Source organism: Phyllobates terribilis, unplaced genomic scaffold (assembly GCF_046119375.1).
Source record: "Phyllobates terribilis strain yellow unplaced genomic scaffold, ASM4611937v1 Scaffold_3__8_contigs__length_932513732, whole genome shotgun sequence".
Taxonomy (NCBI): Eukaryota; Metazoa; Chordata; class Amphibia; order Anura; family Dendrobatidae; genus Phyllobates; species Phyllobates terribilis.
This window is the reverse complement of record NW_027362763.1, coordinates 548,753,021-548,766,713: the sequence shown is the minus strand read 5'-3', so window position 1 is coordinate 548,766,713 and position 13,693 is coordinate 548,753,021. Positions and strand designations below refer to the sequence as shown.

Here is a 13,693-nt window from a genome sequence, read left to right as displayed (position 1 = left end):
ATGGGGATGTTAAAGTCTCCCATGATGAGGGGGGGATGTCACAGGATAGAAAGTGAGGAAGTCAGGTGGCAAAGTGATCCAGGAACTGGTGGGAGGAGCCTGGAGGGCGATACACAACCGCCACTCGCAGGGAGAAGGGTTTGAAGATTCTGACGGTGTGGACTTCAAAGGAAGGAAACATAAGTGAGGGAACTGGGGGGATGACCTGGAAAGCACATTGTGATGAAAGGAGCAAACCAACATCTCCACCCTGTCTGTTCTCAGGTCTGGCGGTATGCGAAGATTTCAGCCCAGCAAAAGAGAGAGCAGCAGCGGCAGTGGTGTCTGACTGCTGGATCCAGGTTTCTGTAATAGCCAGAAGGTTAAGGGAATTAGAGAGGAAAAAATCGTGAATGTAAGTTAGTTTGTTACACACAGATCGTGCGTTCCAGAGAGCGCAATGAAAAGCGATAGGAGAGGGCAAGCACTGAATGTTAATAAGATTAGCAGGGATTCTATATGCAGCTAGAGGAGAGTAGTGTATGCTGGTGGAGGGAGGCCCAGGGTTGGGGGAGATGTTGCCAGCGACTAGGAGAAGGAGGAAAAAAGAGAAACAGCAGGTGCAATGATTTGTATGAACATTTTGAGTGCTGTATGGAGGTAGTGAAGGGTTTGGAGTGGGTGAGAAATGTCAGTAGAGTCTCAGAGTTATACATGGGAGAGGGGAGAAGGGTGGGGTGGATATGGAGAGAGTTCACAGAATGTGTTAAAGGGTGGAAGAGTTGTGAGAAAGCAGAAGTTAAAACATATAAGAAGCAGAGTGATTTGACCAATACATAATGCAGCACAACTGACCAAGAAGCATGTTTGTTGGAATATCTTGTGCACCTTACCTGTCTCCTGCCCAACTGCAATGTATAACTGTTTATTAAAAAGCACTTTAAACTACTGCATGCGTGACTAGCACGCGTGCTACCCCTAGCCAGGACTGAAGATATATGAAATGAAATATCTGCTAGAGACTCCAGCACCAATTGGCCACATTGAGTAATTATTCAAGTAGCACAAGGCCAGAGCAGGCATTGCTATGCATGATAAACAAACCAGTGTAGAACAGATAGACCATAAAACAGTGAAGGAGATAGCTTTGAACACTTTAAAACAGAAAGAAAAAAAAGCAAAACACAGGAGTAATGAATCAATACCATGTAAAAAATCTTGCTAGAAAATATGGGTCTGTTCACACTTATCAGATAGCGTACACACGGAAGGATGAGTAAATACCATGTAAAAAATCTTGCTAGAAAATATGGGTTTGTTCACACTTATCAGATAGCACACACAAGGAAGGATGAGTAAATACCATGTAAAAAATCTTGCTAGAAAATATGGGTCTGTTCACACTTATCAGAGAGCACACACACGGGAGGATGAGTAAATACCATATAAAAAATTTTGCTAGAAAATATGGATCTGTTCACACTTATCATATAGCACACACACGGAAGGATGAGTAAATACCATATAAAAAATCTTGCTAGAAAATATGGGTCTATTCACACTTATCAGATAGCACACACACGGAAGGATGAGTAAATACCTGTGTGAAGAAGAGAGGAGAGGAGAGTATCAGCTTCATGTCATGTATAACTGCTTATTAAAAAGCACTTTAAACTATTGCACTTAAAATCTATTGCATGTGTGACTAGCCCGCGTGCTACCCCTAGCCAGGACTGAAGATATCATCAGATCACTTTAGCCACATTCCTAGAATGCATTGCTATAAAAACACTGTTTATTATAAAAGTTATGTAGAACTGAAAATGTATCATATAAATTAAAGGCTCTTTCTGGATTTAAGCAAACTGAATTTTTGAAGAATAAGCATTTTATGTAAAGTTTGTTGTTTTTTCATTTTAGGCACAGAAGGACTTCAAAATATCTTAGACTTAAAGAGGTTATCTACTACTTTCACACTGATGGCCTATCCTTAAGATAGGTCATCAACGTCTGATTGGCCATTTCCGACAACTGCCATGCAATCCCACCGATCAGCTGTTATCGTGTCGGTGGCTGTCGGCTGGAAGTACTCACTTGCCAAGCTGCTCCGTCTACATGTAGTGGCTGCCGCAGGGTACTACACATCTGCCTCCGGATATGCAAGTAGACTTAGCAGCTCGGCAAGTGCGTACTTCCGGCTAATCAGAAATTGATGACCTATCTATCCTACAGCCATCAATGTATTGTAGTGGACAGCCTCTTTAAATTACAGCTGTTGTTTGTTATACAGGAGTTTGAGACAAATGGATATTTAGAGTATTGGCCTTTCCTTTTAACATCATTCTTTTAGGATCCACTTCTGGCTTCATCAAAAAAAATGTATCAAAATGACTTATGAATTGCATGTGTAGCGCCCCGAGGGCTCGGTTGCTACAGGGGTATTGCACCTCACCCAGAGGTGTGATATTCCACTCCCAGGTAAGGATGGAGTGTGGACCAGGGCTCAGTTAGCTGCATGCACACACTCACCCCATTTCCGGGGGACAGCTCGACGGTGCTCCCATTTATGTAGGCACAACTGACCATGTCCCTGGCTGGAGTGGGGAGTGGGGAGAGAACCCAGTGATGTAGGAGCAGAAGGGGACGGTTTCTGGAGCACAGGAAGGAGCTCATTGGGTGCAGGTCACCTGAGCTCAGACACAGAGAAGCAGATAAATGGTGGGAGCCATCTTAGTCAGGTGGTGAAGTTCAGTTCAGTTCAGTCAGTCAGAGCAGAGTGAAGGAGTAGAGAGCTGACAGGGAGCCGAGGCTCAGCCTGAGCTCAGCTCCACGAGGCAGGCCTAGAGAGAAGGCCGGGGCCAGAGAGGAGAAGAGGAGAAGGAGAAGGAAGGAAGGAGAAGAGGCAGAGGAGTAGAAAGGCTCCAGAAACAAGAAGGCAGAAGGGACCCTAAGAGTGCAGAATGGACAGCAACCGTTGCAAACCCGCGTTATATCGGGTGAAGGGTCAGGCTGTGGAAGGGTATCGGATTCCCAAGTTGGTGGAGGTAAATTATCCCTCAGCCAAGAACCGGAGGTCGTGATCATTTATTGGTGCGACCCCCCGCCAAACCTGCTGGGAAGGCGCCATATAGGATAGCGGGAAGCGGAGGCCAGCGCTTACCCGACACGGTCTGCGGTAGCTGGACAGAAGTTTGGTCACTGGTGGGGCACGAGAGGCCAGAGAAAGGACAGAAGGGGGTGCTGTGCCATACTCCTGAATTGCCTGGGGGTTGACCGAGCCCCTCACCTGGTGGACGCAGCACGGCTTGGGCAGTCATTACTGACAGAAGTGACTTGGATAACAACTGTGAATAAAAACCCTGGACTGCACCATTGGACTCTGTGTGATTTCTGCTGCGCCTGCACCATCACCCCCAGCATCCACCTACACTGCCCTGAGGCTACACTCTTCCCTTGGGGAGTTATCCTACCCCTGTGCTGCAAACCAACACCAGCCTCAGCGGTCTGCCTTGCAGCGGCGATTATCCCTGACCGCAATCCACGGGTGGCGTAGTCGGACATTCAAAACACTGATAAATAGACTGCCACCATTTGGTCTGACCACCCTGAGCCACGGGACCGAGTTGCCACTACTACCCCGATCAGCACTGTACACCAGAAGGTCCGGTTCCGGGTACCCCACGGCCCAGGGGGCGAGTCACATGTACCTTGCTTCACCTCTGCCCTTTACTCTTTGACAGTCAAAAAGCTCCACATGAGAAGCAATGCACTGACTGCTCACATACACCTGACTGCTCACATACACCTGACTGCTCACATACACCTGACTGCTCTTCTTGCAGGAGATCGCTAGTTCACATACTTAATAATTGTGCCGCCAACACTGCACAAGAAATGCCCCGTCTCATGCTGCACATAACACATCTGCATCTCTGGCTGCTATGGGCATAAAAGGGGACAAACTTATGGTGTGGCCCCCATGCTCCGCTGACCTCAACCCCATTGAGAACCTCTGGAGCATCATCAAAAGGAGTGTCTATGATGTCGGGAGGCAGTTCACATCTAAGCAACAGCTCTGGGAGGGTATTCTGTCCTCATGCAAAACAATTGAAGCAGAAACCATCCAAAACCTGACATTCAATGGACGAGAGAGTTCAGAAGCTCCTTTCGAACAAGCGGTCCTATGTGCAAATGTAACATCACCTAGAATAAAGTTTTGAGTTGAAAACTGTTTGATTTCAGTTTGTAATAACCTGCTAATGCTTATAATTTCAAAAATGACCATTTTTTTGCTCTTTATTAAAATGAAAAGGTTGAAAACTCTGCTGTGCATAATAATTTGGAACATGCATTTTGAGTGCAGTTTGAGTTTTTATTTTTTTAAAAATATACTGTTATCATAGGCAGTTTGTACAAAAACCTTTCAATTGTACTCTAATAGTTATTTGACTGGAAAATTACAATGACTGCAATTCATATAGGTAATTTGGGAAAATCTGAGAAAATATTATTTGCATAATAATTTGGAACACAGTGTAAAGGGAACCTGACAGGTGACATAACCCCCCTAAATCACCAAAATACATAACAACCATTCCCTAAATTCTAACAAGCCATTTTATGTGGCTTAATGATTACAAAATTAATATAAAACTAATAACTTTGAAGCTACGCTCACTCTATACAAATTTGGGGTTGACTAATCGAAGGGTATTAATTACCCAGGAATAGTGATGAGCGAACGTACTCACCACTGCTCGGTACTCGCCCGAGCATCACTGTGCTCGACAAGCTCGGCGAGTATTTCCCGATGCATGTTTGGCGCTCTATAAAGAACCAATGAACGTGCAGGAATTACCTGCCACGCACTGTAATGCCATAGCGATGTTGGTTGTGGGCATTACAGTGATTGGCTGGCTGCACAGCATCATCAGGTATATAAGACCTGGCACGGCTATGCTCGTCACAGTGTACCCCAGAATCAGTCAGAGTAGGGAGAGGTGCTGCTGAGTCAGGGAGAGATTCACTTGTTTATAGTTAGTATAGGTATTCTACAACATATATACAGTGGGTACGGAAATTATTCAGACCCCTTTAAATTTTTCACTCTTTGTTTCATTGCAGCTCTTTGGTAAATTCTAAAAAGTTCATTTTTTTTCTTATTAAAGTACACTTTGCACCCCATCTTGACTGAAAAAAAAAGAAATGTAGAAATTTTTGCAAATTTATTGAAAAAGAAAAACTGAAATATGACATGGTCATAAGTATTCAGACCCTCTGCTCAGTATTGAATAGAAGCACCCTTTTGAGCTAGTACAGCCATGAGTCTTCTTGGGAATGATGCAACAAGTTTTTCACACCTGGATTTGGGGATCCTCTGCCATTTTTCCTAGTAGATCCTCTCCAGTTCTGTCAGGTTGGATGGTGAACGTTGGTGGACAGCCATTTTCAGGTCTCTCCAGAGATGCTCAATTGGGTTTAGGTCAGGGCTCTGGCTGGGCCAGTCAAGAATGGTCACAGAGTTGTTCTGAAGCCTCCCCTTTGTTATTTTAGCTGTGTGCTTAGGGTTATTCTCTTGTTGGAAGGTGAACCTTCGGCCAAGTCTGAGGTCCAGAGCACTCTGGAAGAGGTTTTCATCCAGGATATCTCTATACTTGGCAGCATTCATGTTTCCTTCAATTGCAACCAGTCATCCTGTCCCAGCAGCTGAAAAACACCCCCATAGCATGATGCTGCCACCACCATGTTTCACTGTTGGGATTGTATTGGGCAGGTGATGAGCAGTGCCTGGTTTTCTCCACACATACCGCTTAGAATTATCACCAAAAAGTTATATCTTCGTCTCATCAGACCAGAGAATCTTATTTCTCATAGTCTGGGAGTCTTTCATGTGTTTTTGAGCAAACTCTATGCGGGCTTTTATATGTCTTGCACTGAAGAGAGGCTTCCATCGGGCCATTCCGCCATAAAAGCCTGACTGGTGGAGGGCTGCAGTGATAGTTAACTTTGTGGAACTTTCTCCCGTCTCCCTATTGCATCTCTGGAGCTCAGCCACAGTGATCTTGGGGTTCTTCTTTACCTCTCTCATCAAGGCTCTTCTCCCACGATTGCTCAGCTTAGCTGGATGGCTAGGTCTAGGAAGATTTCTCGTGGTCCCAAACTTCTTCCATTTAAGGATTATGGAGGCCACTGTGCTCTTAGGAACCTTGAGTAATGCAGAAATTCTTTTGTAACCTTGGCCAGATCTGTGCCTTGCCACAATTCTGTCTCTGAGCTCCTTGGGCAGTTCCTTTGAGCTCATGATTCTCATTTGGTCTGACATGCACTGTGAGCTGTGAGTTCTTATAAAGACAGGTGTGTGCCTTTCCAAATCAAGTCCTATCAGTTTAATTAAACACAGCTGGACTTCAATGAAGGCGTAGAACCATTTCAAGGAAATTTCATTTGCAAGTGTGAAACAAATGCAATTAGGCAGGGGAACACTGTCAAAGTTCTGGGACAGTTTTCTCAGATCCTCCCATCACACTGGCCCTGAGGAGCGGGGTACTCTCCCAAGGAGGGAAAAGTTTTGGAAGATGGTGAGGGAGCAGCTTGCCAACCATACCAACGTCCTCTGTGAATCCTCTCTGCCTTATAATTATTGGGTATCCAAGCTGGACACATGGCATGAACTGGCTCTCTATGCCTTGGAGGTCCTGGCCTGCCCTACCGCTAGCATTTTGTCAGAGAGGGTTTTTAGTGCCACTGGTGGAATTATATCCGATACACGCATCCGCCTGTCAACTGAAAATGCTGACAGGCTGACTCTTATAAAAATGAACAAGGGCTGGATTGGACGAGACTTCTCAACACCAACAAATGATAGCAGCATAACATAAACTCAAATACAGTGTCTTTTTTGGGGAGGTCTAGCTCTATTCCCATGCACCTCTGTCTTCACAGCCAGACATGGGTATACGCTTCCTGATTTTGTCTATTTGCTCTTGTCCTCCTCCTTCTCCGCATCCTCATCCTCCACTACCATATCACCACCATATGTACCATATCAACATATCTACGTATCTTGCAAGGGACATTGGAGTTCCTCCAAATTTTTGGCAGCCATTGCTTCACTGCATAGGCAAACAGTATGGGAGACCCACTTCATAATAATGGGAACATTGTTTTCAGGAGGCCCTCCGATCTCTTCATCTCTTGCAAGGGGCATTGGAGTTCCTCCAAATTTTTGGCAGCTGTTGCTTCACTTCATAGGCAAACAGTATGGGAGACCCACTTCCTAATAATGGGAACATTGTTTTCAGGAGGCCTTCTGACCTCTACATCTCTTGCAAGGGGCATTGGAGTTCCTCCAAATTTTTGGCAGCCTTTACTGCAATGCACAGGCAAACAGTATGGGAGACCCACTTCCTAATAATGGGAACATTGTTTTCAGGAGGCCCTCTGACCTTTATATGTCTTGCAAGGGGCATTGGAGTTCCTCCAAATTTTTGGCAGCCTTTACTGCACTGCACAGGCAAACAGTATGGGAGACCCACTTCCTAATAATGAGAACATTGTTTTCAGGAGGCCCTTCGACCTTTACATCTCTTGCAAGGGGCTATGGAGTTGCTCAAAATTTTTGCCAGCCGTTGCTTCACTGCATAGGCAAACAGTATGGGAGACCCACTTCCTAATAATGGGAACATTGTTTTCAGGAGACCCTCCGATCTCTTCATCTCTTGCAAGGGCTATTGGAGTTCCTCCAAATTTTTGGCAGCCTTTACTGCACTGCACAGGCAAACAGTATGGGAGACCCACTTCCTAATAATGGGAACATTGTTTTCAGGAGGCCCTTCGACCTTTACGTCTCTTGCAAGGGACTATGGAGTTGCTCAAAAATTTTGGCAGCCATTGCTTCACTGCATAGGCAAACAGTATGGAGACCCAATTCCTAATAATGGGAACATTGTTTTCAGGAGGCCTTCCGACCTCTATGTCTCTTGCAAGTGGCATTGGAGTGCCTCCAAATTTTTAATACCCTTTGCAGTCATTGCATAGGTAAACAGTATGGGAGACCCTCTCCTTTCTAATGGGAATATGTCATTACTGAGGCCCACCTCATTGGGCTCATTACTAGGACCGAGCACGCGAGCATTCCAATTTGCTCGACTCGAAGAACGCGTACCCGAGCATTTTACTGCTCGCTCATCACTACCCAGTACCCACTGCCTCTGTAGGGATGAATGACATGATTTGCAAGAGCAACATCACCCTTTGCAACTATCACAAATGCACACTTTTCTCCGTATCTGGGAATTCGTAATGAAGCTGGGAGTACAAATGCCCATGCTTCATCGTCGCATTGTACATGTCTAGGGAGGCAGCAATGACGTCAGACTCTGACAGTCATGGAGGAGCTCCACATTTATGGGCCGAAAATGTATGGAATCTAGGGAAAGTTTGCTAATGCTATAAATGTTTGGTGGAGGTTTAGCGGGGGTAGGGCAGTTGTCAGTTTTCCCTTGTGAATGTGGCCTAAATCTTCCAGCAGCTGGAATAAATTGTTCCGTCTGATAATTTAAGATTATGATTAGATTGGGGACAATATGAGACAATGGGTCACTTTTTCAAAAATAGCATAATTTGTACCAAATATTTAGTGTATTCTTTCAATTTTGCAGCTCCATATTTATGAAATGTTGCAACTTAGTGGTAAATTGGGAGCAAATTACATCAACTTTTTAAGCATGATAGTACATTACTCAATGTTGATTACGAGTGGGATAACTTGTGTCAAATATCGCATATAATGTTGAATTTTGCGCAAATTGCAACTTTTTGTCACTTTAAAAATAAAGGCTGTAAGATGAATGTATTTGTCTCACGCTTTTATATAGACAGGAATGACCAATATATAATACAATATAGAATATGCAACTTTTTAGTGACTTTTATGTATTCATAAATATGCCATACTTCACTTTTTCTTCTCATTTTTAAGTTCTGGAGTAGGATGACTTAAAACATTGATAAATTTGACTCACATATTTAAGACAAGTAATTGTCGCAAACTGCCAAGATTTTGAGGTCATACAGAATGAGAAATGTTCCCTAATGTATTTAGCAAAAGGGTGATTTTTTTAAGAGAGGAAGAATGGGTTCTTGTGTTTTCACTTTCCTAGAATCAGAATGCTGTTGAAGGTGAAAATCACCCAATGCTGCAATCAGTCACATGGCCTTAACCACCAACCACATACACATGACATTAGAGATAAAATCTGTAGCAATGCATCATGTTGTCTTGTTTTTTATTTATTATTTAAGGTCAGAACTCTTGTCCCACAGTATATTGGCCCTCACTGAACTTTTTCTTGCCTTCTGACCCACCACTTGCTGGCCCTTTTAGGTGCCTCCTCATGTATGATGGCCCCACAAACCACACACACAGTGAAATGGTCTACACAACCCCCACCAGTATGATGTTCCCCCACACAGAATGATGGTCTCCACAGCCCCCTGCCCACAGTATGATAGTTCCACCACTACGGCTTTCACACAGTATGATGGTCGCAACAGCACCCACAAAGTATGACGGTCCCCCCACACAGTGTGATTGTCTCCACAACCCCCAACACAGTATGACGGTCCCCCTACATACCCACATACAGTATGATGTAGACATCCCATACAGTATGATGGTTTCCCCCCCCGCAGCATGATGATACTCCCCCCACAGCCGACCCTTCAGTATGATGTCCACCCCTCCACAGTTTGACGGTTACCACAGCCCACAAAAAACAAAAGAAAAAACTTCTACTTACGAAATTCAAGATCCCTCTCCTCCCCAGCCACCATCTCCTCTTTATCTTGTCTTGAACTGGATGTGGGAGGTGGGATGCAGTTACATGATAGCACCAATCGACGTCCTCTGCTGGGCTCCGGCCTCCCGTAGTCCACAGACTGTAAGTAGTTTGTATCCTGCTGGAATAAGTGATGGAGCACTGAGGACACCGATACTGTTAACAGTGTCACAATTGATGTGGCCTAATGGCCGGACCAGACCACCAGGCGTGTCCCCGATGGTCAGTCAGGCCCTGGGTACCGGATTGGGTCACTGCTTCTTGACGGTTCGGTGAACCAGCTGTGATTTTAACAACCGGTTTAACCAAACCTGTAATAATAACCAATTGAATCCCAATCTTCAACTCACCTATTCAAGTCTATGGGTGTGAAAAAATATCAGATCCCACATGTATCATTCGCATTGCATCTGATTATCACAGATACATTGCCATTATTAACGTATTTGGTCATGCACATTTTAAAAAGGAAATGTCTTATTACTTCTTATATTTCAAAAATGAATGTGTACACGTGAAAATAAGAAACTTTGTAATTTATTCTATTAGAGAATCTGTTTCTTTCTCCTCCCGGACTGATCATTCATTTTCAAAATCTTCAATTCAAGGGTAAAATCTGTCTTCAGTGAATAAGGATTCATTTCCATTACTGAGATAGGAGATGGCAGTTAGTGCTCATAAAGTTCTATGGAGAACTATAACTGCCATTTCAGGAAAACTTGCAAGGGAATGTCTGTGTCTGCCTCAAGCTCCTCCTTCATCCTCCACAGTCCATAGAATTTTAAAAGCACCAACTGTCATCTCCTTTCTCACTGATGGTTAAATCTGTCTTTACTGAACACAAATTTTCTCCTGAAGAAGGAGCTCCTCCCACCACTAGCAGCAAAGGACCTGCGGTCATGTAATCTTAGGTCCTTCCCCATTATAGGATCCTGTAATAGCATAAACACCTGACATACAGCAAATCATTAGCATCATCCATACAGGGGCCTCACAGAGTTCTGAAAATAAAACATGGTACTACAGTACAAAAAAATCATTAACATATATAGTTCCTGTAAAGCAGCGGTGTTCACTTCTCAGCAACATTTAAATAAAGACTTGTAGAAAATATTACATTTCTATTTAATTTGTTATGGTTTCTATCATTCTAGGGAGAACAGTGGCTGTTCCATATCAATTGAGCAGTGCCCCTTTGTTCTGGGACTATCGTCTGAAGACTGTGAGCTGATTTTGCATGAATGTGTACAGGTGACACAAGATTTCAAGACTAAAGAAAGATACCTTTTCCTCTTCAGTGATATGATCATAATTGCCAAACTGAAGTAAGATTTAAATCCTTAATTGCATTTATTGTTCTATTCATGGTTAAATTTCTAATCTCAAGCCTTATCAAAACTTTAGAAAACCTAGAATACTCTGGCCCCGATTCATCATTTGCAGGGGTCGTTTTTGTCAATTTTTTTTTTGTCTTGTGGTATTCATTACTGTTCCTGTGCGTCAAATTCTTCAAAATGCCACATGTGGTTCATGACTTTTGTACACAAAAATGTTTTTTATTTTTATCTTGAACCTTTTTTGCAACATTCTAGCGCAAATAGTTGCATGTTTTGTAAAATAATGCAAAACTTCTACAAAAATTATCTGGCGTAGAAACAAAAAGCAGTCACAAAACTAGACGAAAAACAGCGCAAAATCAATGATGACTTGGCCTCTATATGTTACACTAGCTTAATATCTTAGTAACTTTTCATAGCGGTATAGGAGTTAAAATGCAACATTCCTTCATACTACCCATAATGTATACTTTCAGAACTCCGCTTTCCCATTTTAAACAGCTCTGGTAAAGTGAGCGCTGCACTTTGATTATTTACTACGAGCAACAAAGTTTTTCTTTAAGACAGTTTTGATAAATCTCCCACATTGTCTATAACGAGATTCTCAAGCTAAATGCCATGTATGGTCCATAACAATAGCTGACCCCAGATCAGGAGCCTTGGCCATAGAAAGATCAAAGCACATCCTGCCATATGTATATCAGGCACTAGTCTCACCTTCATCCATTCAAAAAAAATAATATGAAATATATCACATTTATAGCATGTATAGTCAGACATCATTTCAATGGATTTTTCTCTAATGCCCACATATCTATTGATACATTTTAGTTATGTATTCAGTAAATTTACATCTAGATTCTCTGTAACATACTGTATTTTCAATAACTTTTTACCATTTTGCTTTTTATACAGTATACATACTAGACTGACAGCTAGTTTCATATCACTATAATTAATACTATCACTAACCTTAAAGGGGTTGTCCACTACCCGGAAAACCCCATCTCAATCAGCATGTTTCTCCCCAGTGAAATAACAACACTTATCCACACCTCTGGTGCCGATGCCCTTCCGGCGGTGTCAGCACTCGCTATCACGGGGCTGCCTGACACATGGTACAGTATAAGCGTTGTTATTTTACTGGAGGCAATCATATGGATTGAGAAGGGGTTGTTCGTGTAGTGGACAAACACTTTAATATGTCCAACAGTCTATTGAGGATAGTACTAACTTATGCTCTTAAAAGGCTTGTCTGGTCACTCTGTATGACTGCAGACTTTTGAATTCTCCCAACACTTCACTCCCTTCACTATTCTCTGCCCCGGGAATGGCGGTCAGGTATGTGATATGCATACTCCTGGGCAGTACCCGTCTAGTAGGTGCGGCCTCGCTCCATACACTTGTATGGAGCGAGACCTGTCACCAGGTCAAAAGTGGGCAGTTTTTGCTCTTACTTGATTCCCACTTCTCTCTTGAGTAGTCCATTTTTTTAAACACACTATAAGGTTCCTGATATATGGGATTTTATTTAGGGCAAATATTTACATTTTTATGATCTTTATCAAGGGGGTATGTCTCAGAGCATTCTCTGTGGGCTGCTCTGCATTGTTATAGCGTATCAGAGAGAAATATACTTGGCTGCCATTGTGCAACTAGAGGCTCTTGTTCATGTTGCTTGCAGTTTAAGCAGCATGAAAGAGCTGACAGGATCCCTTTAAGACTGCATAATCTGTGACTTCACATGAATGCTTGCTGCTACTAAATCTCTTCTTGCCTGGGTAAGATTGCCGAACCGTGTTCAGTGAGCCCCATATTTCCTATCCCCAGGGTTCTAGCTATAGTGTTTCAAGGGCAGGGAAGAGAGGCAGGCTGGGTAGGCACCTGCTTAAGGCACTACCACTTGCCTCACCAAGGGGGGTGCACTTTGAAAAGAAAAAATTGACATTGCTGAATGCCTGCGGTTGCACGGCACCTGCCTTTGGTCACTGGCATTCAGCACACTGACAGCTAGGGCGCAGGCACAGTTAGCAGTGTCAGTCACTGACACCACTCACCCCTCTCTCTGCCTGCATCACAGCCATTGCTCTGTCCCTGCACTCAATTATATTCATGTCTATAAGATACGAATACAATTGCTGTGGGCACCGCCTGGGACAGGAGCAGAGGAGCTTCCTGCTCTGCCAGGAACTCAATCAGAATGCAAGCCGCTTCTGGACTGTTACATATAGTTACATAGTTTATAAGGCTGAAAAAAGAGAAGCGTCCATCCAGTTCAGCCTATTTCTTGTGCACTGCAGCTATTCCGCAGCGTTGATCCAGGGGAAGGCAAAAAAAACCCATGCGGTATAGGCCAATTTACATCATTGAGGAAAAATTCACTTCCCGACTCCAATCTGGCAGTCAGATTAAATCCCTGGATTAATTAACTATCACTAAGCATAAGATGTAATTTTATTGTTCTCAAAAAAGGCGTCCAGGCCTCTCTTGAACTCATTAAGTGAGTTGGACATCACCACTTCCTCTCCCAGAGAGTTC

General features: G+C 43.4%; 1 protein-coding gene across 1 annotated transcript in view; it reads left to right on the top strand.

The window, feature by feature from the left end:
* TAGAP (T cell activation RhoGTPase activating protein) overlaps positions 1–13,693 on the top strand; it is a 365,673-nt gene that overhangs the window by 206,897 nt on the left and 145,083 nt on the right. Inside the window, exon 3 of the mRNA XM_073671362.1 lies at positions 10,973–11,143. Within this exon, the coding sequence (XP_073527463.1) occupies positions 10,973–11,143 (171 nt within the window). The remainder of the gene's footprint in view (positions 1–10,972; positions 11,144–13,693) is intronic.